This window comes from Saccopteryx leptura, chromosome 11 (assembly GCF_036850995.1).
Source record: "Saccopteryx leptura isolate mSacLep1 chromosome 11, mSacLep1_pri_phased_curated, whole genome shotgun sequence".
Classification (NCBI taxonomy): domain Eukaryota; kingdom Metazoa; phylum Chordata; class Mammalia; order Chiroptera; family Emballonuridae; genus Saccopteryx; species Saccopteryx leptura.
In genome coordinates, this window is record NC_089513.1 from 44,692,533 (window position 1) to 44,719,272 (window position 26,740).

At 48.2% G+C, this 26,740-nt stretch overlaps 1 protein-coding gene across 2 annotated transcripts in view; it reads right to left on the reverse strand.

Moving 5' to 3' along the window:
- The window catches only part of CABLES1 (Cdk5 and Abl enzyme substrate 1), a 112,071-nt gene that overhangs the window by 20,504 nt on the left and 64,827 nt on the right, over nucleotides 1-26,740 (reverse strand). Inside the window, exons 4-5 of one of the 2 annotated variants that reach the window (XM_066353069.1) lie at nucleotides 18,812-18,889; nucleotides 135-231 (exon numbers count right to left, since the gene is read on the reverse strand). In XM_066353069.1, coding sequence (XP_066209166.1) covers nucleotides 135-231; nucleotides 18,812-18,889 — 175 coding nt within the window. The remainder of the gene's footprint in view (nucleotides 1-134; nucleotides 232-18,811; nucleotides 18,890-26,740) is intronic. The other variant, XM_066353070.1, reaches the window with a different exon arrangement.

A 26,740-nucleotide genomic window follows, 5' to 3' on the forward strand; every position in this document is an offset into this window, starting at 1 on the left:
CCGTGTCATAAGCCATAAACGTGCCCACATCTGGCTCCGCACCACAAGTAGGGTTCGTGGTCCGTCATGCTGCTTCTGCTTCTGCCCCTTGTGTATCGGCACAAACTCGCTGACCGGATGCCAGGCAGACTTACCTTCCCGTCCGCTCCCAGCTCCACACCTTCGAGGCCAATGACCTCTTTCAAGCTCCCGGCACCTGCTGATTGTCTCCCTCCGTCCAACTTCAAATCCCTGGGGAGGACGAGCCAAAGTGCTGCTGTTTACACCCAAAACAGACATGATGACTGACACACACTATGCAAGACACCACAGTCACACTCATGAAAGTGACCAGGCAGGCCCCGCTGACGGGGTCTCCTCTGGCCCTCCTTCAGGGCTTGTCAGGGGCACTCTGGGCAGCTGCACCCACCCTGACATAAATGACATCCAACTGAACCGAAAGCCTGAAGGTGAGAGTCAGGGTCAGAAGCTGGTGGACTATTGACCTCCCGTCCAGTTCAGCAAGGCCACGCCACTGATGGCCACCGAATAGGGACCCGGGGGCACTCCCGGGCACAGCGCGGCAGTGGCTCCCTCGGGATCTAGCTGCTGATTTCTCTTTAAATCTGGGGACACCACCTCTCCTGGACTCCTCACTGTATTAGACAGGAAAAAGAAATTCTCGTCCCAAACAGTTCTCAGGTTCATTGCTGGTAAAGAAAGAATTAAGGCCATAATAGTCACCCCAGCTACCTTGCCGGGCCATCTAGAAAACGAGTATCTTTCTATAAAAAAAAACTAATCTCCAATATTAACAATGAGCACTTCACAATTTACAAGGACTTTCAGACATCATCTCTTATTCTTTAAGATGCCCCCATCAGACAGGCATTGCTATTATTATCCTATTTTACAGGTGATAGAAACGAGGCCCAGAATAGGCCAATGGCTTGCCAAGGTCACCCGGACAGTGGCCTGTAGAAACTGGTTTTGCACCCAACATCTCCAGCACATCTTCAGGTTACCCTGGAGACGCAAGACAGGCTGGCTGAGCGATGCTCAGACGAAACTGCTCACATGTTCAAGGACAACCCCCCTCTCCTTACGTAGTTCTCAAACTTGGCTGCATGTTGGAATCACCTCAGGATTTTTGACAAACTACTGCTGTCTGGCTCCCATCCCCACCATTCTGACTCAGTCAGTAAGGGGTACAACTCGGCAACTGGGGTTTAAATGCTCCCCAGGTGACTCTGAATTGCAGCCACATCTGGGAAGGACTGTCTTCCAGCTTCTGTCTCTGTGACACAGCACCTGTTAGTCAAAGTTGCCTCAGGGCGGCAGTGTTCTTGCTGAGTGGCCTGGAGAGGCACCATGCTCAGGGGTTGTCTTCTTCTGTTTTGTTTTTGAAGTATTTATTTATTATATTTTAGAGAGAGAAGAAAGATAGATAGATAGATAGAGAGAGAGAGATAAGGGGGGAGGAGCATCAACTCCCATATGTGCCTTGACCAGGCAAGCCCAGGGTTTTGAACTGGCGACCTCAGCATTCCAGGTCGATGCTCTATCCACTGCACCATCACAAGTCAGGCCGGGGTTGCCTTCTATGAGGGCTCAGGGGCTGTTTCTAAGCAAGAAAAAAAATGTAAAAAGGTAAAAGGAATCAGTGAAAAAGAGAGAGTGAAATGGAGCTGAGTGAACAGGCAGAAGAGACAGGACCCGCCCCCCGCTACGGAGGAGCACGGGAGTGTGACTTGGTGGAGCAATACTGATCCTTGTCTATGGGTGTTCCATGAGTGAACTGGCTTCCTAAGCCTATAATGCAGAGTGTGATTAATAACAGTTTTCAAAAGAAATACCTAAGACCCGCACCCAGTGAGGACTGCATTTTTCAGGCAGTCGCTTTGGGAGGCCATGGTTCTGCCATGCTCAGAACATCTCCGGAGCTCCTTCTGGAATTAACACTTAAAGTCATGCGGAAAAACAAAAGCAAAACAGAACAGTCTGCCAACCCATCCCAGTCTGCCAACTTTATCTCCATACTTTAATCAGTGTTTCCCCCCACTGACCAGATTTGACTGCAGATGACTTCAGGTAATTTCAAACATCACACTCACCCCTAAGGGCAATACAGAATAGGACAGTAACTCACAGAACTATAAACACTTCATTAGATGGTGCAGATCATCCCATCAAGAGCTCTGAAAATGTTCTGACTCACAGACATGCTCTAAGGATGTATCTGAGTTCTCCCGAGGATGCCTCCTCTGCGGGGACCACACTCACTGAAGGCTGTCAGGTTCAGGAGAGTTCACGGCACGTCACTTTATAAACATGCTGTGCCAGCAGAAAGCCCTGCATTCCAGTTACTGACCTCAATCTGCAGCTAGAAGGACCAAGTGGGCTGGGGCAGAGCAGGGCTCAGCAAGACCACCAAAACCTCAGGACCATATATACCAGAGACCACCCGCCCTGCTAACCTGCCTCCTACAGGAGCTTCTGGGACGGCTCTCAAAAGACTTCCTCTAGTAATGAAGAATGGAGATGATGAATGCACCAGGGCGCTAACAAAGGGAAATGCCTACGGAGCAAGATCCAGGCCATGAGGCCAAAACAGCTGTGATGGCTCAGGAGCAAGGAGCCTCCTGGGGAAAGACCAGGAGCAGGGCTGATATAAAGATAGCAGCGCTTGTGTTTCATTTAAAAACCTACAGCACGCTTCTGAGGACTTCCTGCTTCCCTGAAGCCACACCCAGCAAGCACGTGCCTCAAATTCTCCAGTCCCAAACAACTGTCTCCTTGTTTCCATTTCACCAGACAGAGAATGTTATTTAAGGCTGAAGTTAATATAAAAGCAAGGAACGCATTTATGGGGTGAGAAGACCAAAAGAAATAAGGCGGAGTATTAAAAGTAAAAGGAGTATTAAAAATAGGGGACTCCCTATTAAGAGTACTCTTCACCCTTAAAACCAATATAATAAAGCATGTCAGTTGCACGTACGCAGACATTGTTATACAAAGAGTGCTTCTGGACGGAGAGCTGACTGCAGGCAGGACGCAGGCCAGCTGATATCCTGTCTACACAGCGTGCGACACGTCAGATGCATAAAGAAGTGTTCGTGGAGCTGAGGGATCTTGTCACTGCTGTCTCAGGGGTTCACCAAGGTGACGTGGGGAGTGGGTGTTTGTCCATCGTGCCCCCTCCATCTGCCTCCCAGGCTGTGTTCGGAGGCAGCCCTGCCTTTGCCAGCTGACCCTTGGCTGTGAAGTGTACACAGCCCAGTTCACAGAACCCAACTGCGCTTACCCCACACTCCCCTTCTGATACTTCCTCCAGGGCAAATGGAGCGGTAAAAAAAGTCTACTTCTGGTGCTTGCATCAAATACAAGACTCTTTCCCATGAAATAAGCCCTAAACCTTATTTAAAAGAAACAGGAATGTTTAGACCCAGTGATTGGCCAAGTGCCTGAGGGACACTTGGGACCACGCCGAAGAGAAGCCTTGGACTGCACTTCGAATGAGTGAAGCTTCATCCCTTAACCACGGAACCTATTTCCCTGCAATGACTGGGCTGGTCCATTTACTGCAGCTGCCATTTCCCACAGGCTCTTCACGAACATCATTCTGCTTTCTAAATAATGAAACCGAGTAAAAAAATAGGCAGGGAGAGTAGTGGGCCCATCCTTACCTGATACTAGAAAAATACATATTGTTCAGGGCTCACAGAACTTCCTGCCACGATGAAAAACTTCTCTGAGTGGTCCCATTCAGTAGCCACTAGCCACAGGTGGCAATTGAGCACTTGAAGTGTGCCTAGTTGACTGAGGAAGTGAATTTATTTTAGTGAATTTAAATTTAAATGGCCACTTATGGAGAGTGGATAACAACTCATCAGCACCCTAGCTACCATTAATTTATAAGATAGCCATAGATGATATACTCAGTGGCTTGGATTTCGTCTTCCAGTTTTTTCCCAAAAGTGGCCTAGCCATTGCGTCAGGACATATGTTCATGCCAGACCTCAGCTCACCCAGGAAACTATGTTAGGAGTTCCAGGGGGTAGCAAAGAGGCAGACACTGTATAAAGCAGGGGTCAGGAACCATTTTGGCTGAGAGAGCCATGAATGCCACATACAGTGTGTCCGTAATGTCATGGTGCACTTTTGACCAGTCACAGGAAAGCAACAAAAGACAATAGAAATGTAAAATCTGCACCAAATAAAAGGAAAACTCTCCCAGTTTCTGTAGGATGATGTGGCAGCATGTGCGCATGCGCAGATGATGACGTAACACCATGTCTACAGCAGAGCAGCCCACGGCCATGCCAGTCGAGATGTGGACGGTACAGAGGAAAGTTCAGTGTGTTCTGTGGCTCGCTAAATTCAAGTCTGTGACCAAAGTGCAGTATGAATATCGGTGTGTTTATAATGAAGCACCACCACATAGGAATAACATTACTCGGTGGGATAAGCAGTTGAAGGAAACTGGCAGTTTGGTGGAGAAACCCCGTTCTGGTAGGCCATCAGTCAGTGATGAGTCTGTAGAGGCTATACGGGATAGCTACCTAAGGAGCCCTAAAAAATCTGTGTGTGAGCCCACATCGAACGCACTGAATAGGAGAGTTTTCCTTTTATTTGGTGCAGATTTCATATTTCTATCGCCTTTTGTTGCTTTCCTGTGACCGGTAAAAAGTGCACCATGACTTTACGGACACACTGTATTTTAAAATGTAATTCCATGAGAGCCATACAATGACCCGTGTACGTTATGCATTATCCAATAAAAATTTGGTTTTGTCTCGGGGGACAGCTGTGATTGGCTCCAGCCACCCGCACCCATGAACATGAGGTAGGAAATGAATGGATTGTAATACATGAGAATGTTTTATATTTTGAATGTCATTTTTTTTTATTAAATATTTATCTGTGAGCCAGATGCAGCCATCAAAAGAGCCACATCTGGCTCACGAGCCATAGGTTTCCAACCCCTGGTATAAAGCTAGCACACTGAAATTACCTTTAGTGGGGATGGAAATGATGACGGTAGAGTCTACTATCAAAGGGGACCTATGTCCTGCCACCTTGGGGACAGGACTCCCAGCCATGATAACAATTCCCATCCTATAGGAGACACAGCAGCTTTTTCCCTGAGGGGCCATGAGGACAGGGGTGATGGGTGTTTGGGCAGTGCCAGAGCACGCCAATGGAGAGTGACCAGTGTGTGCCCCCAATCCAAGGCATTCCAGGAGACTCTGGGAGTGGGGGTGGGAGGGATGCCCAGTGTAATTAAGTTTGAATTTCCTTCCAGCCTTGTGGAAGGGGGACTAATAGTTCATATGAAGTAGTTTTTTCTTTTTAAAATTAGAAATGAGCCATTTCTTGCACACCGAAGCTGATGCACTCATATCTGCTCCATTTGCACTTCAAACACTTCGCTGACATGGTAATAAATGTCACAACTGCTCTAGAAAATGGATTAGTTCATGAGAGCACACTATCCCATTTTTCCCACTTCAGATTCAGGGAGAAGTTGTCACTTTGTGGCTGCCACTTTGATGGGTTTGAATTAAGAGCACACGTACGTGTACACATATCCACGCGCAGTCACGCGTCCACAGAAAATGAAACACATCTCTTTTGAAATTGTTGGAATCTTTTAACAGCTCTTGAATTTGTATATCTCAAGACTCTTGGGATCTGCCAAATATATCTTTCACAGAGAGGCTGACGAACTTCTCTGGGGTTGCCCTTAGCTAAGTGCTGTCATGTCACTGAAACTTTGTATTAACACGAACCATATGAAATTGCTGTCATTTTCAGGTTTTGTCCTATTTGAACGGTGATTTCATATCATGCCCCAGTTTACAGATAAGGTAACTGCTCAGGCCCGGCTTGAGTATAAAGCAAGCAAGAGACCCGTGTCCCTTGACGTCCCACTTGTTTGGGAGCTGAGAGGGTGGCAAATGGCCTGCAACAAGGAACTCTAAGTGGTGACACTGGTTCATTAAACAGAGAGTGTTAAACATCCACCGAAGGCCCTTGGCTCAGTGGTTGAGCATCGGCCTGGCATGAGGATGTCCTGGATTTGATTCCCGGTCAGGGCACACAGGAGAAGCAACCATATGCTTCTCCACCCCTCCCTCTCCCCCCTCTCTCTTTTTCTTATTCTCCCGCAACCATGACTCAGTTGGTTCAAGGGCATCGGCCCCAGGTGCTGAGGTGAGGATGGCTCTGTAGAGTCTCCACCTGATATGCTAAAAATAGCTCAATTGCAAGCACAGACCCAGATGGGCAGAGCATCGGCCCCAGACGGGGGTTGCTGGGTGGATCCTGGTTGGGGCACATGCTGGATGGAGTCTGTCTATCTCCCCTCCTCTCACTTGGAAAAGAAGAAAAAAAAGTCCAGTGAAAAAGAATGAAGCAGAAGTTCAGGGTAGTGATAAAATCTTGATGTTTTCTTTCTAAGAGCATTAAACTCTCATTGAGATGGCATATGAAAGTAGGAATAACTCTGGTTCAGATGCTGGGGTTAACCCTCCCGTACCAGGCAAGAGAGATGCTGGGGTTAACCCTCCTGTACCAGGCAAGAGAGATGCTGGGGTTATCCCTCCCGTACCGGCAAGAGAGATGCTGGGGTTAACCCTCCCGCACCGGCAAGAGAGATGCTGGGGTTATCCCTCCCGCACCAGGCAAGAGAGATGCTGGGGTTAACCCTCCCACACCGGGCAAGAGAGCGGGATACCGGGGGTCTGCAGCTGAAAGTGATGAAAAGCAAACTGAAGTTGGACTTCTCAATTTCTCTGAAAAGCCTAAGAGATTACTTTTTTCCAGATACACGTTGAGTTCAAATATTAATTTATTTTTGTTCCACCTCCTTCTAAAAATGGAATGGAGGCAAGTTCAAATACCGTATGTGGATATTGTCCAAAATTGTGTGGCTAAAGGTTTAAATGCTGTAGCTTGAACTCAGAGATGACCACCGTTCGTCAGGTTATAGAAAAGGATTTCATGCAGGAAGATGCGCTGACAGGCCCCCTCGTCTGACTCCTTCTCCTCCACGGGCCCAGGTGACAGGCAGCTCTCACTTACTCAGCTACCAGAGCTCATTTCTCATGTTATTTCAGCTTAACTTTTGCAGAGGCCCATAGCAACAAACACACTTTGAACACGCAGCACAAAGATTTCTTTTCTTTTACAAATGTTGGCTGACTGGGGTGGGAGGCATGGGAGACAGTTCGAGGAGGGCCAGGGGAGGGTGTCACAGAAGATTGGAGGAGAGGATTAAAATGGAAGAGGAAAACGCATTTGGGGAGACAGCCAGGCAGCAGTTCTACCTTTAAGCAAGAAGCGGAAACACAGGTTGGTCCTTTTGGGGGGTATAAACCCACCCTTCACAGGATGGCACCGCAGTGCACTTCCTGAGACCTCCTTGAGAGCCTGTAACCTCATGGTTGGAACCCCCGGCCTCTGTCTTAGTTCTGGCTCCCACAGCCACACTAGTGAACGTACGTGATTTCATAGTTATAGAGTCATCTGCTCAGAGCAGATGGCCAATCTAGATGTCCTGCCCAAAGGGGGTTACCTAAGTTGCTAGTAACCACACAAGGGCCAACTCCTGATTTCATCTTGAGTAATAGGCAAAATGATCTTTCGTTTCCTTTTCTGAAAGCTCAGAGCTATAATGCATGGAATTGATCAAATAAGATTTCCTGTTAGATAACAAGGAGTTCAAGCTACAGCCCTTTCCTCCGGGAGCTTACGGTTAAGGAACCAGTAAGATTTAAATAATTAACACCTGGAAATTCGATGAAAGTATGTATGTGACCAATTAATGAATTTCCAGGGCTTTCCACGTCTAAGATGGGGGTGGTCTGACTCCATTTGTGATCAATTCTCTAATGGTGCTCTCAACTAAACACCTTGGAATGCCAGCCGGGAGCTCCACTGGGCACTTGCTCTTTAAAGGACAACAATAGGTTGAACATTTTGATGTGTAAATAATTTAAAAGCTAATTAAATATTAACCAGATTTCCAGATCCTTTAAAAAGAGAGAGAGAGATTTGCTACACAGAAAGCAAAGCTTGAAAGCTGGATTTGAGAGGAAATGCCATTTGTGAGTTAAATTAAGCTGTTACACATCCACTGGAACTCCACAACAAGTATTAACAGTTTCAGAAGTTCTATCTGTCGCCTCCTCAGATAACGCTGCCATCTTGGATTGGGTCTGCTTACTTGTGTCAGAGCAGACCCTTATCCCCCACGGTTCAGAATCAATGGAACATGGCCCAGGGCTGACAGGAAAAAGTGAAATCGGAGCAGCTTTTAGTCTTATAAGTCCTTCCCGTCTCACACTTAGCACTTCATCGATATGCCATTCCCTGAGAGGAATTGGAAGACAATGAAAAGGGCCTTAATAATGTGGCTTACACCAAAATCTTTGTCTAAAGGCAGCTCCTATAAATAGCCGGATAAAGGGCATGATTCATCCATGAGATCATTCCAGAATCTGTCTCTGTGTGGGAATCAGTTTGGTGTGAGGAAAGAAACACAATTTGTGAATGTGTAATTTTCCACAACAAAAAGGTGTTTTGGGTAAAAGTGGGTGGGAGGGAGGATGGATGGACCTGGGGCCAGGCAGGGAGCACTTTGGCTTAGAGGTCCCCTCTAAGAATAAAAGCAGCTGTATTCTGTGTCACAAAATGATCAACACTCAGGAAATGGACCCAAGAAGATGACCTCATCTGAAATGCCCCAACGCCCAGAGCTGAGGACATAAACACCACATGAAAACTGCTATTTTAAAACACGTCCCCAGAGACACCTTGGGCTCCACTGGGAAGCCATTTTCTCCATCACATGTTCTCTGATATATCTGTAGTAAGCTAACCTAGTGACTATCAATCAACCAGGAACCGTTATCTCAATGGGCCTGTACTTCCCACACACAACACAGAAGCTACTTTGCTGGAATCACTAACTTGGTTATTTTATGCAATCCCCAACCACAAGTCAACTGGATTCACTCCTACTTTCTTCCAATTGGATCTCTATGGCAAAACTAGGCTCACAGTTGTGAGTTTGCACAACACAGTTTATTCTTATATTATTATATATTAATTATTGTATTACTTTCCACATGAATGACTGTAAACCTACTTTTGCCCTACCCTGTATATACAGAAATACCTACTAAAGCCCAAATGTTTCAGGAAATCACACTCATGCCAGTCCCCATATGCACAGGGACAGTACTGAGACTGACCCTCAACACAATGCCTACAGTCTTTCACTCACCAGTGGGTTGTGCTCCAAAAGCTTTTGAGTTGGCCATCTGGGACTAGGAATGTGTGTTCCCACTGACACGACCTTATAAATGGAGATTAGTCCCCACATAATGCCCTTCTAGCCTAGAATGTAACTGAACTAGCCCAGGAGTCCTGGCGAGAGGTCTGGTCATAGGAGCAACGGTCAGAGGGTAGTAGAGGGAGGAGGAGAAGGAGAAAGCTGATCTCCCTCAGGATTCCTTGGTCTGGGGAGGAGGTCAGGTTGGCATTATTTCCACTTTCCTCTCCAAACCTGTTCTTTTCAGGACTCTAAGATCCCTTCTCCTTAGTTGTTCATGTTCTTCATGATTTCTTCCCTCTCTTTCTTTCTGAACTCAGGTTCCTTTGAAGCTCCCAGGTTTTCACTGCTGGTCCTGGCACAGCCCAGGAGACGGGCGGGGGTGGGGGGAAGACGGGGTGTGGTCTTGCTAGAGGTGCAGACTAGGTATGGGGCCTGTCTGCTGAGGGAACGTTGGGAAACGCTCGCAACTCACTTTGTAAGCGGAGCGTCACCAAGCCAAACCACAAATCCACGCTAGAAAAGAGAAGGCAGTGACTCATGTGGATAGAAGGCAGAAAGACCCAGATGGGTCTTGGCAACTGTCGGTGAAGAGAAGAGGAGCTGGTTGAAGGCTGGGACTCTTCCCAGAAAATGGTATAATTCATCAGCTTGATCTGAGAAGAGAATTTACAGCTATGGGAAGGTCTGATGTTACAGTTACAGTGAAAAAGACGAGCGACATCTGTTCCTCTTCTTTGTAACTGGCTTCTAATAGCTTGTTTAAAAGGTGGGATTTGGCAAAGCTTCTTCACACCAGCAAGAAAGATCAAAACAAAACAATTATCTCTTCATATTCCATACAAGTACATGCACTAGGGACAAAAAAGGCCCAAAGGAAATACACCAAAATGTTAATGATGGCTTTGTTTCGGTGAGGCTCAGTCATTTAATTTTTTAAAATTTATTTATTTAATTTTTTGTATTTTTCTGAAGTTGGAAACGGGGAGGCAGTCAGACAGACTCCTGCATGCGCTCAACCGGGATCCACCCAGCACACCCACAACAGGGCGATGCTCTGCCCCTCTGGGGCGTTGCTCTGTTGCAACCAGAGCCATTCTAGTGCCTGAGGCAGAGGTCATAGAGCCATCCTCAGCACCCGAGCCAACTTTGCTCCAATGGAGCCTTGGCTGCGGGAGGGGAAGAGCGAGACAGAGAGGAAGGAGAGGGGGGAGGGGTGGAGAAGCAGATGGGTGCTTCTCCTGTGTGCCCTGGCCGGGAATCGAACCCGGGACTCCTGCACGCCAGGCCAATGCTCTACCTCTGAGCCACCCGGCCAGGGCTTTAAAAAATTTTTAAACAGTTAGGGAAACATCAGTTGGTTGTTCCACTCATTCATGCCATCATTGGTTGACTGACTCCTGTAAGTGCCCTGACTGGGAACTGAACCAGCAACCTTGGCATGTCTGGATGATGCTCTAACCAACTGAGCCACCCAGCCAGGGCTCAGTAAATTTTATCTTCCTTTTATTTTTATGTACTTTCCAGGTGTCTTTAATCGACATGTACCTCTGAGGAAAACAATTTAAAGAACAGTTAAATGCAGATCTGAAGATGAATCCAGTGGTGGGATTCAGCCTGTTCTAACCGGTTTGGCAGAACTAATACCTAATTTTTTGAGCTTGGTGAACCAGCCTTTAAAATGGCACTTGTCATCAGGGTTCTCTCTAAGGTGGGCACCTGGGCAGTCACCCAATGTGGAAATCACAAATTTACATTCCTTACCCTTTTTTAACATTCATCTGCGCAACAGCGTATTCTAAGTACCCATAGGTGAAAAAATTCCACCCATAGGTGAAAAAAATTGTAAGTGAGGATGCCAACCAAGAAGCAATATGGACATATCTTCATAACAGTTTTATTGTTTTTTGTCAGGTATTAATATTTTTTCATTAATATTTTAAAACTTTTACTTAAAACAATCTAGTTTTGTATACCTCTTTTATTGGTCTCATTTATGTATTAAATGCATGAAATAATAAAACTACCTTTCAGTATATTGTTTTTTATACTTTAAATGGTCATTAGGGCAGAGAACTGGTTGTTAAATTATTTGATTTCCACTACTGGATGAATCCCTTGTGTTTGTAGAAATGCACAGCTGGCTAAGTCATCATGAACCCATCTGAGACTTGCTTTGTTGGGGAAGATCTAGAAAGAGCAATGAAATAGCTCTTGCGATTGAACACAAACGAAGCCAAAGCTGACATTTAATGCATTTAACGAGGACCTACTATAGGCCTGGCAGGGTGCTTAGAGCTTTCACACGTAGTGTTCCACTTAATACTCTCAAAATCCCCTGAGGATGACATTATAGTCAATTTCACAGACGCGTAAGTTTGGGACCAGCAAGGTTAACATGCCCGGAACAAGGCTTCTGCCTGTCAGCTCTCTCCCATGAGCCCTACTGCTCCCTGGCCTCCGATGCCCACTGGCACCAACAGCAGGCGTGGATGCGGACTGTGGTCTCCCCGATGGGGTCATGGCGGGTGGAGGAGAGATGAGTGGGCTTCTTGGCCCACGCGCCCTTTTCTGGAATAGCTCTCTGCTTAGCTGTTTTACTTACTGCTGTTCTATGAAAACTTGTGTTGAAAGAATGGTTACTTCAATTTAAAAAAAACAGTCTGAAAAACCACAGGACTAGACAGTCTCCAAATTTCTTCTAGTTCTAAGTCTATTCTTGCAGCTGAAGAGTGCTCGCCATCAATGACCTTGTCTGAATTGGCGTTACCTGGCAAATCTTCCATGTCAGGTATCTTTTAATGAATTAGAAGAAATGGCAATGCCCTTATGTCCAGGAAGGGCTTCTATCCTCGGAAGTGGTTTCTGCTCACTGAGCTCAGCCCGTGGGCCTGCTGTTGTGAAATGCAGTCCATCCTGCCAATGATTAGTGGGACTCCGCGCTCAATGTTGTGTTCTTTGAAAGGAGTGCGCACAGTCTACAGCCAGCCTTCAATCTAAGTGTGCCAGTGAATGCTGACATCTTCCTGACATAGATGCACCTGATTAGAAATGACCATGCTGGATGTGAGGGCGATCTGGCTGCGACATCTGTCACCCCATTGATCGCCAGGGTTGATTTGGCTGATCTGTCTGGCTCGGCGGGTGTCCCCTTCCTCCCTCACCACTCCATGTGCTTCCCTCCCGAAGCTGCGCGCTCAGTCAAAGAGGATGACCTTCCCCGATAGAGGAGAGGACCGTTCTTCAGTCAAGGGTATTCGAGTAGCTGCGCTCCCCGGCTAGAACCTCCAAACAAGTCTCAAGAAATGACCATGCTGGGCCATGGAAAGCATGGGCAGTGAGGACCAGATTGTGTGTGTGTGTGTGGGGGGGGGGGGGTATGTGTTAAGGAAGACCAAGGCAGGGGTCACCCCGGACAATAAGAGGGGCTCCAGTGACAGCATAAAGCTCCCCACTAACCCCCACCCAGTACTGACCCTGGGGAAACCACCCTCTTCAAACTCTATACTAGATTGAATCCAGAGATATCCCTCGCTTTAAGCAAAAACAACAGAGATGAAAGGAAAACCGTGTGTTGATCAAAATGGGGCTGTACGTTAGTTGCATTTTGACCACATGCTGCTCAGTCTGGGAGATGCTCGAACAACCTGAGCTGAGTGAGGGTAGGTAAGCAAACTGCTGAAAGACAGAGGGCTCTGAGGGGCTTGGAGGGAGATTGCAAAGGCCAGGCGTGACCACAGCAACGACCCTGTTTTCTGAGTGTGCCCCACCCTGCACTCCCCGCTCCACGCCCATCATGCAACAGGCGAGAATGCATTCCTAAGGTGAAAGAACAGGGAAAAGGGACGGTAATCAGAAACACCTCATTTTATCACACAGACAACTTCATGAGAAAAGCAATCTGTAAATCAAGCCATTTATTAAGAAAGTAAGAAAGTTTCTTACTTCACATAGTCCAGTCACCAATCCTTTTGTGAAATGAAGATATGTTTGGTGCTTTGAATAATAATCCTCTAATGTAACTGTTTTGCACACTTTCTCAAAAAGCATCTTCCATGCATGGTGTGAAAACGGAAGGAAGACCCTCCCCAACCCCCACCCACTTCCCTGCGTGCTGTGGGGCGACCAGGGGCGGCCGGGAAGGTCCTGGGACACAAAAGCCAGAGCATTTCAAGGTCATGAACCAGGGAAGCCCACGCACAGTCAGGTTGTCTCCGCCATGTCGATGCCTAGACAGTGTGACCACCTCCCTATTTTTATAATTCTGTAATTCATGCCTTCCTACTTATAACCTACAAACCCCCAGATGCAGGAATTATACAGATTAGTTTTTACCCAACAATCCACCCAAGATGCCCGGGGTGTGCCCTGGGAGGTGCCCAGGCTTCAGTATAAACGGCAGCCTCAAAAGCTATCAGAAGGCCGCCACCCAGCATCTTGGCCACTGGGTCCCCAGGAGGTGACCTCCTCCCGTGGTCATGCATGAAGCTCTGTCATCACCCAGACACACACCCTCCACTTGGTGCCACCTGTTTCTTGTTGGTCTTGAGCCAGCAAGCCCAGCCGAGCTGGGTGGTGGTGGGGGAGACACACTCTGCAGTCAGCTGAGCACCCGTGCTCCAGGGACTGTCTCTGTGCAGCCAGCTGGCCCCAAAGCAGACAGCACCGCACCTTGCAGAGCCTGCAGCCAGCCTGCCTCCCCCTGCTGCCACTGTTGCCTGCCCCCCCTCTGCCCCAGCCTCACAGCTGCACAACAATCAGGGGAGAACCTACTTTCTGAGAGGGTTGTGAACATTAAAGGAACAAGTGTGTATAGAGCACTTAGGACAGTGCCCGCCATTCTGTAACAATCTTTGTTTCAGTTTACACTATTGCCTGTATGTGTCATCTTCATACATGATCAACTAATCTTAAGGAAATATGCTCTATTCTCAAATAGTTCTATCTATAAGTCAAGGCAGGGAATAACAGCTGGAAGACTGGGACAGTTAAATAATCAGTGTAGTGGGCTTCAAGCAGGAACTCTAAAAATCACTTTGTGAGCTGCTTAGTATAAATCTGGTGGCATGCAAAATAACCCCAAACATTTCATTGTTCTCAATCCCTGGTTGATTAAGCCCCTACCCTTGTAGCCCATACCAGGGAACATGTACCAAATAAAACTGGAAAAAGTCACCAGATATGCATATGTTTTTAAATCTCAAATTTTAAAAAAATTAGACAAGGAATAATTATTCAGATCGGAGCTCTAGATTTTTGGTGGATGAGGAAGGTGAACAGCATGTCCCATTCATAAACTCCTAGTCACCCATACTTAATCGCTCCCACATTAGCAAAGCTGACAGGGATGAGAACACAGAGATAAGCTGTTTGAGCTCACAGGATCTTTGGAGTCTAGTCAAACCTCTCCATTGGACAAATGAGATTACCGAGATCCAGATGGGCCTGTGACTGTGACATCCAGGACCAGGACCTGGTCTCCCATCCCCTCCCTTCTGAGGCCGGGACATGGCAGGGTTGGTTAGCAATGAATGGGATTCCAGCTGGGTCGGGGCTTTGCTGAATTCTCTTGACTCATCAGACGTTAGAGAGACCCTTCCCTGAAGTTTGCCAGGAGCCCGCTCACCCTCAGAAGTCAAAGATGAGGCTAGGACAGCCTTCTCCACGTCTACATCAAGCTGAAGAGCCACCCTTGCTGGGAGTGCCCCTGGATCCCTCCACTGAAGTCACTGATTTCCTTCCTCAGTGCTCCACCTGCACACTGCATGGGCCTCATTGCATTGTTTGCTCTTTGGCTTGATGGTTATTTTGTTCGCTAACTTGTTTCTGTCTCCTACCATTAGAAGGTAAACTCCATGAGAAAAAGAGACATTTTCTTGTTCACCATTGTATCCCTATTGCCTAGAAAAATGCTGGCACATTGTAGGTTCAACAGGTTTTACAGCAGGAATGAATGAATTCTGATGTGCAACGGTAGCACCTGAATTTGTACATAGGAGCCAGGCAGGGATGACTACACACTTAGGGGTTGAATGAGGATAACGAGACTTGACATAGCAAATGCTTGGCTTTACTGAAGAGCACAGATTTGCTGTAAATGTGGACATGGATGAAGATCTGGGGGCAGTGAAAGCACTGTGCAGTGCTCCCTGCCCGCCCGCCCCATGTCCTGACCAGGCTGTTCGCATGACTGGCTCCTTTGCTGAATGACACACTGCTGGAAAGCAGTTCTTACTCATCCCTGCGCCCTCCCAGCATCCATCCGGGCGTGTGCTCACCACGGGCAGAAGACACGGCTGAATGACCAAAGGCACGAATGAAAAACTGAACGAACGGTGAAACCTCTCCTAAGATGGGCCTGTCTGCTCTGCTCAGCGGACAACAGGAGCCAAAATAAGCTCAGTTCAGTTTAAAACCAAGAACAAAGCTTTGGGGTCGGGGAGGGAGTGAGGGCAAGCCAAGATACGAGAGCAGGACTTGGGACACTTCAGGGCACCACGAGAAGCCAGAAAACAACCGGAAAGAGATAAGGCCATCCTGAGAGATGCTTTCCAAGTAAAGGAGGCTCAAATACAGTGGATGAACTTTTGAGTTTCCTGTTTTTAAAAGTTTCTTGTGATGAAGCTGGAACTGCACATCGACCCGTCAGCAGGACGGTTTGTGCTTGTCCGGAATAATCTGGCACATGTGGCCCAGTCCACGTGCACAAGTACGACGGAAACACGGGAGCTAGAAACCACAAGGTCAGCAGGCCGGGGTGGCCCGAGCCCTGGGTGCAGGTGTTGCTGGCTCTGCTGGGGGAGTGGGGGACTGCACCCCACTGACCCCCCCATGCCTAGGGGCTTGAGTGGTGAAGCAGGGGTGCCTCACAGCACTTTAGAGATGACATACCCCATCATCTCGAAAGTCCTTTCCACCCCTGAAATCCTTTGACTTACGTCCTGGTCACAGAGCGAGCTTTGGCATAAAAATAAAGGAATTTTCCACAGTGAAAACATATTAGTTAATATGTACATGAACTAAAGCAGTTTAAAAAATATATGTGTAGGCCCTGGCCAGTTGGCTCAGTGGATAGAGCATTGGCCTGGCATGTGGACGTCCTGGGTTCAATCCCTGGTCAGAGCACACGAGAGGTGACATCTGCTTCTCCCCCTCTCCCCCTTCCCTCTCTCTTCCCCTCTCACAGTCAGGGACTCGGCTGATTCAAGCATCAGCCCCAGACGGGGTTGTCAGGTGGATCCCAGTCAGGGCACATGGGGGAGTCTGTCTCTCTCTCTCATCTCCTCTCACTTAAAACATGTGTGTGTGTGTGTAAATTTACTATTATACATATTTTTTAACATTTGAGCATAACTGTTTCCCAATAACTAATTTAAAAATCATAATTATGATAAATAGCAGTTGTTCATAAATAGGATGTTTATTTTAAAATTTAAAAAGCAGAACACTATTTGTCCCGCTGCTTAATTATAATATTCTGAATTGTGCCCATAGTTTCTTACGTGAGGACTTAAGTAGCATGTGCTGCTGAAATGGGCATGTTCTTTCCTCGGTGAGGTATTATAGAGGACCCAACCATGTGTTTTGTTATGGAAAATTAACTTTCCTGCAACTTGGTTTCCTCATCTATAAAAGCTGAAAGAGTGGCGAGTGTGAGTTTGTTCATGTCCAAGATGTAAAAGGTTATGTCCTATGAACCCTCTCACTCATTTTCTTCTTCATCTGGGGACAACCAGCAGAATAGATGAAGCTGCTAATAATCCTACAGGTGACCCTTCTTGAAATACAGCAGTCCTCCCTTATTCGTGGTTTTACTTTCTGCAGTTTTACCCATGGTCAACTGTGGTCCAAAAATACTGAACAGAAAATTCCAGAAAAAAGCAATTCATAAGTTTTAAATTGTGGTCCATTCTCAGCAGCATGATGAAATCTCATACTGTCCAGCTCCGACCCACCCTGGACGTGAATCAGCCCTTTGTCCAGCGTACTCACGCTGTAGATGCATCTGCCTGTTAGTTACTTAGTCGCTGTCTTGGTGATCAGACCAATTATCCCAGTTTCACAGCCACACACTATGCACACATGACCATTGCCACGTGCTTTTATTTAAGTACCTTCCTTGTACTTAACAATGCCTTATTTACATAACTTTTATTACAGTATATTGTTACAGTTTTTCTATTATCATTGTTATTCTCTTACTGTGTTTAATTTATAAATTAAATGTTATCATAGGTATGTATGTATAGGAAAAAAATAGTATATATAGGGTTTGGTACTACCTGCAATTTTAGGCATCCATTAGGGGTTTTTTTGTGTGTGAAAGTGAGAGAGACACACACAGAGGAAGGGAGAGAGATGAGAAGCATCAACTCATAACTGTGTCACTTTAGTTGTTCACTGATTGCTTTTCATTTGTGCCTTGACGAGGGGGCTCAAGCTGAGCTCGAGCCAGTGACCTTGGGCTCAAGCCAGTGATCTATGATCCCATGCTCAAGCTAGCAATCTTGGGGTTTCAAACCTGGGTCCTCAGCATCCCAGGTCGACACTCTATCTACTGTGCCACCACGTCAGGCAACATCCAATGAGTCTTAAAATGTATCTCCCCGTGGATGAGGGGGGACTACTGTAAATGGTGAATCAGTACCAGGGGCCATACTGCCCTCCCACGTGGCAATGGTCATGTGTGCATAGTGTGCGGCTGTCACAGCAACCAGAGGGCAAGCCTAGCACTAGTTAACAGAGGCCAGCGCCAACTACCCATGTTGCTCTCAGCGTCCTGCCCTAAATAGCAGCAGCTCCCTGACAACAAACCCCAGATGCAGGGAACAGCTGAGGGTGAGGCAGCAAGACTCAGAGGAGGAAGTGAGCACAGAGTTCAGGGACGGCAATGAGGACGGGAGGATCTGCAAGGTCAGATTCTCACTTACCTACTTTTTTCAGAGCAGAAGAAGGGGGCTTGTTGATCTAGAGAGGTGATCATTCCTCTGGCCTGTTGCAAATCACCTAAGCCAGTTCCTGGTACCACTCTACTTTGATATCTGCTCCCGCTTGCCGGTCACTTTCCAGCCCCCACGCCAAGATGGAAGGGACTGGATTGCCAAACGGTTTCTGTAACTCCTTTCCTGACCTACCTTTCTCCAAAAGGTGACAAGGCCTGTGGAATGGGGTGGGCTCTGTATGGTTCTTGCTTTACAGTATTGGAAGAGATGCCAAAATGCACACTTAGAAACAGCAGGCAATATGGTGAGGACATACATGCATGCACGCGTGTGGACACACACACACACACACACACACACCACACAAAACAACAGGGAAGCTTTCTGGCTGAAAAGAAGGTAGAACTTTTTTTTCTTTCAAATTTACAAACACCAAATTTGCAGTGTCAATGAGAGCCAAGTTCTTTGAAATGCAAAGGGCTGCAGATTATACACGTGGTAGCACAACTTTTCACCCAGAGAACTACAAAGCAAGCATGCGTATACATACCCGACGTGAACAGTGTCGCGATACGGCAGCACCGAAAATATACTACAGAAGGATCTTCTGCCACTGATAAGGACTATTCTAAAAAAAAAAAAACAAAAAAAAGAACAAACAACAACCAAAGAAACAAAATGCAAAGACTTTTAAATTAAAAAAAACAAAACTCTAGCAATTAAGCATTCATGGAATTCACAGCAATATCTGCACACTCCCACCACCTCCTCTGACAGCTGGTGTTCGGCACTCCTTGCAAAACGCAACCTCAGCACAGCAGCATACGCTGCCTCTCTTCATCCAAATGTTAACATGAGAGACCCTGGCAAGGGGCGCCAATGAGTACACATGAATCCTCCGGTGAGGTCTGCTGGCTGTGGGCTGCACCTGCAAGCTGGAGAGACACGGCAAAAGTCCGGGGTGCCCAGTGCCGAGCCAACAGTCATGCCACATTTAAACCATTGATTTCTACTCTGCTGTATACAATGCAAGAGCAATGGTGCCAGAAACCATGAGCAAGAGAGACACTCAGATGTCACTATGATCATTAGTGTTTTTTCAATATGCTGGCAGCGTGTTAGGTTCCGAGAATAAATTAAGGGAACAATGACATAATCAGTCTTAGCCTCCATTCCTGTTATAAAGCTACTACTGGAAATGGTACTATGACGCTCTTATGTAATCAAAGGCCACTTAAAAAAACATTTAAAAAAACTCTCAAAAGTACTTATCCTGGCATCTGAGAATAACATTTGCGAAAGAGAATTAGTGATGAAAAAAATGGGAGAAATGAGGGGAAATTAAAAAATAACATTTTTAGTGCAATGGCAACACATGTTAGATGTGAAGCTTACTTACTGACTTTTGTAATCTTTCCTTTCAATAACTGTAGTAATAAAACCACACACACACACAAAAAAAAACCCAGTACAACTAATTGCATCAAGGTTTGGGGATTTGACCTTGTTCTAAATCTCTGATATTAAATTGCTTACAAGCTCAGGATAAAGTCAGCCTCCCTGACATGGCAAACAGGACCTTTATCTTCCAGCTCTCTCTGCCCCTCTGATCTTAACATGCCTGGTACTTCTTCCTGCGCCCTATCATCCCTCACCTAGAGCAGTGGTCCCCAATCCCCGGACCGGTACTGGTCCGTGGGCCATTTGGTACTGGTCCGTAGAGAAAGAATAAATAACTTACATTATTTCCGTTTTATTTATATTTAAGTCTGAGCGATGTTTTATTTTTAAAAAATGACCAGATTCCCTCTGTTACATCCATCTAAGACTCACTCTTGACGCTTGTCTTGGTCATGTGATACATTTATCCGTCCCACCCTAAAGGCCAGTCCGTGAAAATATTTTCTGACATTAAACCGGTCCATAGCCTAAAAAAGGTTGGGGACCACTGATCTAGAGGACTTGCATAAACCCACCGTAAAGTCCCTGCTGTTTCATATCTCTTCCTTTGCATGCTAATTCTTCTGCCTTTTGTGCCTATATGGTATCCTTGGTGAACTCCTATTTATTCTACAAAACCTTGCTTAGAAGTCACCTCCCCAGGAAGCATTCCCCCCCTTCCTTAGTTACTCATTCCCTTTTGGATGCTGGTTCCGTTCCTCATGTCAGTCCAGGAGTGCAGTGCCCACCAGGGCTGCTGATATTTCGCTGCTCTCCTCCCCTAGACAGTCAGCGCAAGCTCGAGCACACGGTGGCGCCTCCATGAACGCAGTCTGAGCAGTGCTGTGCTTCAGAGCTGCCCCCGAGGGCCCGTCACTGGGGGACAGGACTGCTCTGTCTGTTCATCCCACACCGACTCCTGCCTACAGGGGCTGCTGGGACCAAAGCAACATTCCCAGCTTCAAATACCAGTGTGGTCACCCGTGTGTGACTTCTTATTAAATCCTTTGAGCCTCGGTTTCCTCATATAAAAAATAAGATAAAATTAGGAACTACCCATTGGGATGTCGCAAAGAGTAAATGAGAGTACAGGAGAGCCCTCCGAATGCTGCAGATAATATGCACTCACTACATATAAACTAACTTAAACTTTCACTGGGGACTGCTTTTTTAGGTTGAGGTAAGTTTTACAAGCACAGTACTTAGATTTAGAAGCTTTTCGGACCTCTGTGCTAAAGTACACAGGCCGCTCGGCTAGGACAGGCTGGGCCCTGAGGAGTGCTGAAGGATGCCGGGCGTGGCCTGTCCACAGAAACGGAGTCCACACAGAGGTCCTCTCCTCTCTCAGGGAGAGATTCTCATCAGACACCACAGACCCAAGACCTGGTCACTCGTGCAAGGACATGACATCATATCCAGAGTGGGGCTCCAAGGCCTGAAGGCCAAGGGTTAAATAAGTCCCGAGCACACCTGCCTGGCTCCCTGGTCACCTGACTCCCTGGCCGCCTGGCTCCCTGGCCGCCTGGCTCCCTAGCCGCCTGGGTCCCTGGTCACCTGGCTCCCCAGTCACCTGGCTCCCCGACCACCTGGCTCCCCAGTCACCTGGCTCCCCAGTCACCTGGCTCCCTGACCACCTGGCTCCCCGGTCCCCTGGCTCCCCGGCCGCCTGGCTCCCGGTCCCCTGGCCCCCTGGTCGCCCGGCTCCCCGGTCCCCTGGCTCCCTGGCCGCCTGGCTCCCGGTCCCCTGGCCCCCTGGTCGCCCGGCTCCCTGGCCGCCTGGCTCCCTGGCCGCCTGGGTCCCTGGTCACCTGGCTCCCTAGCCACCTGGCTCCCTGGCCTCCTCCGGGAGACCAGCAACACTGTTGACATGGCAATGCCCGCGCCAGTTCACTTCAGTGGACGTGATGATAGCTAACACTAACTAAGTATCAATTAGATTTCAGAGACTAAATATTTTAACTAAGGAGGCACAAGTAAGTGACGTGCCGAAGGGGACACATTGGAAGGTGCGACTGACCGTGGATTTTATTACTACTCTGTGCCCTGAAGCTTGCTCTTCTCGAAGACTTACTAGAAGAGCTTGCTGCTGTGGGTCTGACTGGGTTCTCACGGACTTCGTTGACACCAAGAAGTCTGCCTTCAGCCAGGTTTTTGAGGTGGCTTTCGAGCTGGGCCTGCCAGTCACCAGGCCACGCATGGAGTGGGGACAGAGGGTGACTGATCACAACAACAGCCGTGACATCAGAGTTGCTGGAGGCCAGGGTGGCTCTGTACTCCCACTCTGCTCAGCCCGGGCCCGTTTCCAGATGGAAGGACAGAGGTTCTTCAAACCCCCCGCCCCCCCCCCCACTATCCATCCAGGAGAAAAGCCTGGGACTCCTCATTCTTCCCTGTGTCACTCCACATCCGCATCTTCTACAACACAGAAGAAGGAATGTGTTGGACAAGGCTGTCTGGCTTCGTGTACTGAATCTTCGTTCCTCAGTGCTAATGTGTCCTTCCTTCCCACACACCAAACTTGTTTGGACATTTTTAATAGAACAAGAAAATGAGAGAATATAAATGCCTGTGAAATGGAAGCATTCTTTCCAAAGTTCCAACCACACTGTGCCCGTTAGTAAATGAGCCGCATTGTTCTGAGAGGAGCGCACGCACTGTGTGGTCCTGCTTGGGTCCAGGAGAGGCTGACAACGTGAGTCTCATTCAGAAAGACACGGTATTCTAACGCACAGGTCAGGTTTAGAAACTGTGGATACGGAATGCTTCCCGACAGCTCTGGTGGGGCTGGCACCTCTCTGGCTGGCCGTTCTCCAGCAGCTGGAGACGGGGCAGGTAAGGAAGGACGACCACATCTCTGGGCCACCCCTTCCACTCCAGGTCCCAGCACCCCGCAGCCTCTCACTCTCTGCAGGGACCAGAGGAGGCACTCAGAGCGGAGATCCGCAGAGCAGCCCCGCAGCAGGTCTGCAGCCGTCCACGCCCCAAGGAGCTGGAAATAGCCGAGGGAGCTGCTGAGCACACATCCTACGGGTTTCCTGAAGTAGCTCTGGAATCTGGGAGGGACGTCAGGCCTTCAGAGCAGGCAGACATCAACCAGAGGAGAGCAGGTCTGCTGTCTCCCACACCGGCGACTTGCAACTTCGAGAGCGTGGATCTAAAGACCAACTGTGGTGTCCAGAGTCTACGGGACTGGGTGACTTTGCAGCTGGGCTCTTCATAAGCACCAGGCCATGTCCATCACGCTGGGCACGCACAGGAGAGTCAGAGGCGCTGGCCTCCTCCAAGTACTTGTGCGTTTGCAAAAGAAGTAGGTCAGATGCTGGTGACAGCCAAGCCCCGTTTCCAGCGGGCTTCGGAAACTGACCACCTCCACGTCTTCCCTTCCAGCTGCTGTAGCTATCGTCTTTTCCGCTCCAGTGTCATGCAAAAGCCCGCACATAATTTCCCGCATTTGTGACACATAATGGTTTACTTAGGAGTTAAGATGACCGGAAAGCATTACACGTAAGATTATGACTTCAGAAGAGGAATTAATTCCAGGGAGATGGGTCTTTAAGGAATTAAAGATCACATCTCCATACACAAGAATCTGTCAGAGGGGGAAACAGTAAGAGAAAAGGCTCCCCAGGGCTGCAGCCCACATGGGCAGAGCTCCCTCTGGATCCGCAGTGTTTTCCAAACCCTTCAGGAAGCACGGACCACGGTCTGCCGCTGGAACAGCGTCTGACTTCTCCCTGCAGCCTCATTTCCATGCTTAGGAAAGCGTCTGATGGAACTTGCGGCCTTGGGCCACAAAGCTAGCACTCTGCCGGTGAGAAGCTGGTGTGCTCAAAACAGCCAGGAAATAACAAGGGTCGCCCCATTGACAGAGTGCCATGGACCACTTTCACTGCAATCTATTTTCAACCTCGCAGCCCAGCACTGACAATGTCTGAGCAGACAGCGTCCAACGCCATCCAGGACTCTTAAGTGTTCCTTCTAATGCCAAAAACTGGCTTCTTGTTCTGTTTCCAGAACCCTGAGAAGTCTCTCTTGGCTGTGAGAGGTTTGAGCTCTTCCAGGTGGAATATTCCGTTAGGGCAGAGATATTCTCTTCAGGACATAAAAACAAGCAACCAACTTCAAGAGTTAGAGCGAAGAAAATCACATTCACAACAACGGTAGCTGAGTATAGTGATGCATGAACACAGCCCAGGAGTGTCCAGGGGCCAGAGGTCCACCTTAGGCACTGGGCACTCAGGTAGAAACACGCTCTCCAGTTCTGTACTTCACTCCCTACACGCCCAGGAAGCATGAAGGAACACACTGTCGTGGGTTGAATTGTGTTCCCCAAAAGGACATGTTGAAGTTCTAACCCCCAGAACCTGTGAATGTGGCTCTATTTGGAATCTGGTCTTCGCAGATGTAAACAAGTTAAGATGAGGTCATTCTGGATTAGTGTGATACTTAGATCCAATGACTAGATTTAACAAGGAGAGAGATCTGGAGAGACCCAGATACACACACAAGGAAGAAGGCCACGTGATGGCGGAGGCGGGGCCTGGAGTGACATGGTCAAAGGGCAGGGATGCCAAGGGTTGCTGTCAGTCCCAGAGGCTGGAAGAGACCAGGAAGAATCCTGCTTTAGAGTTTTCAGAAGACGTGTGGCCTGCAGACACTTTGATTTCTGACTTCTCTCTAGAACTATGAGAGGGCACGTTTTGCTGTTTTAAGCCACCCAGTGCGTGGTACTTTGAAGGGCAGCCCTAGGAATGAACACAGCAGGCACGTGGTCACCTTCTTCCCAATGTCACTCGGTTCCACACATCACCTGCTCAGGTACTCTGTGCACTTGAGCTACGTTTGCTGGTGCACAGACACAATATTCCAGCTCGGGGAGCTGGGAGGACAGCAGGAGCCCATGGAGAAGAGGGACCTAGAAGCCTGAGCAAGTACGTGGTGGGGCTGAGGCCTTGGACAGGCGCCTGCACTCTGGGTCAGGTCCTGGGAGGAGTGGGAGTCCTACAGGTGAGAGCAGGGAACGCAGAGCTCAGGATGAGGGAAACATGACCAACACAGCGATGAGTGAGGCCGCACAGGGAGTCCAGGTGGGGGTAGGGGTGGGGGCACGGAGCTGGCACAGGTCAGGTGGGAAAATGCTTCCGCAGTTCTATGCTAAGTAGCCACAAATACAAGATGGTGGTATTGTCATCAGGGAGATGTCAGTCTTCTTATCATGACTGCTCACACCACCACCATCTGCACAACCCCTTCCATTACTGCTAATACTACCACCACGACAGGACAGGTTTTCCTGCCTGCTGAGGCGTACCTTAACCTACAATGCAGGGGGTGGTGGAAGAGTTCTGAGATACAAGTTATATGACCTTCCTATCCTCCTTCCTGAATGGCACAGACAAGGGCTCCATCCTTAAGAAGCTTATGGTTGGGCAGGAGATATTTACACAAGGGTACTACTGGCCTGGAGCACTAGAGGGCACTGTAGAGCACAGCTCAGGGACAGCTAACCTGGCCTGAGGGAGGCGAGGTGGGCTTCCTGGAGGAAGTGACAGCTAAGTGGAGGCAGGACAAATACAAGGCCATCAGGCTACAAAGAGAAGATACACTGGCAGAGGAAATGGTTCGAGGCTGGGAGGAAAAAGAGCAGAAGGCTTATTCAAGAACCTGAGCATGCACTAAACTACTCTTCCCTGATCTCCACCTGCCTGACCCACCCGAATCTCTAGTGCTCTCTGTGAACCACTGGCCACCGCCCAGCTCAGGCCGGAAGGCTGTTCTTTAGAACACCCACACTGAGCTGTGCACTCACTAAGACTTAGTTATGGATGTCCTCGACTGTTTACACCAGTTGGACTTTCTTCATGAAAGACTGCACAAACTAAAAACTGTGGGGAAAAGGGGGGAAATGTGGTTTCCATAAACCATCCCAACAAGGCAAGTCACCAAAAAATTTACATTTGAGGTATGGGCAAGGCATCTATAAAAGATAAGAAAAAAATGATAAAAATCCCAAAGAATTTTGCAACTAGATTCCTCAGTCATTTTGTAAAAGTCCAATCCGGACCCGGCAGCAGTGAGTGGACAGAGTAATCTGTGCGGGTGACAGCACGAGGCAGGCCCCGAGCCTGGGCCTGTGTGCAAAGAGCAAGGAAGGCATCAAAAACAAAAACTGTGCATGAATGATCAACGATATGCCTTAAATTAAAGCACAATATTTAAACTACGGTATGTAACTTTTGTTGGGTATATTTTCCATTGTTTAACACTAATCTCTCCCTGTAGCCAAGCAATTACTGTAAATAATTCGGCACAGCAGGACGGTGGTAGGGGGAGGGGGAGGGTAAAACTGGTGAGGCCGGCGGGCCAGCTCCGAAAGGCCACCTGAGCCTGTGAAGGAGTCAGTCCTGGGGCTCGGGAGGCCTGGGACTGGGTGAGACGGTGACAGAACCTGCAGCCATGGGGGGTGAGCTCCCCCAGCACTCGGAGTGAAGTTAGAAGAGGGACAGCAAAGCTCCGGACTGCGGGGACAGAATAAGGGAGCCCAGGCCGCTGTCTGAGCGCCACATGCCAAATGGCTTCCACATGGAAATGGGACCGTCTCACAGCTCTGGGGGCCAGAACCCGAGTGCAAGACGCCGACAGGGCCCTCTGATGGAGGCCGAGGGCAGGATCTGATCCAGGCCTCTCTCCCAGCTTCTGGTAACTCCTTGGCTTGTGACAGCACAACACCAACCTTCACACAGCCACATGGCATTCTGCGTGTATGTGTGTGTGTGGGGGGGGTGTCCCCAAATTTTCCCCTTTCATAAGGACACCAGTTGTATCAGATGAGGGGTCAACCTTGCTCCTGGACAATCGCATCTTTTTTTTTGAGAGAGAGAGAGAGACAGGAAGAGAGAGAGATGAGAAGCATCAACTCGTAGTTGCAGCACTTTAGTTGTTCACTGACTGCTTTCTCATATGTGCCTTGTTGGGGGGGTCTCCAGCTGAGCCAGTGACCCCTTGCTCAAGCCAGTGACCTTGGGCTTCAAGCCAGGGA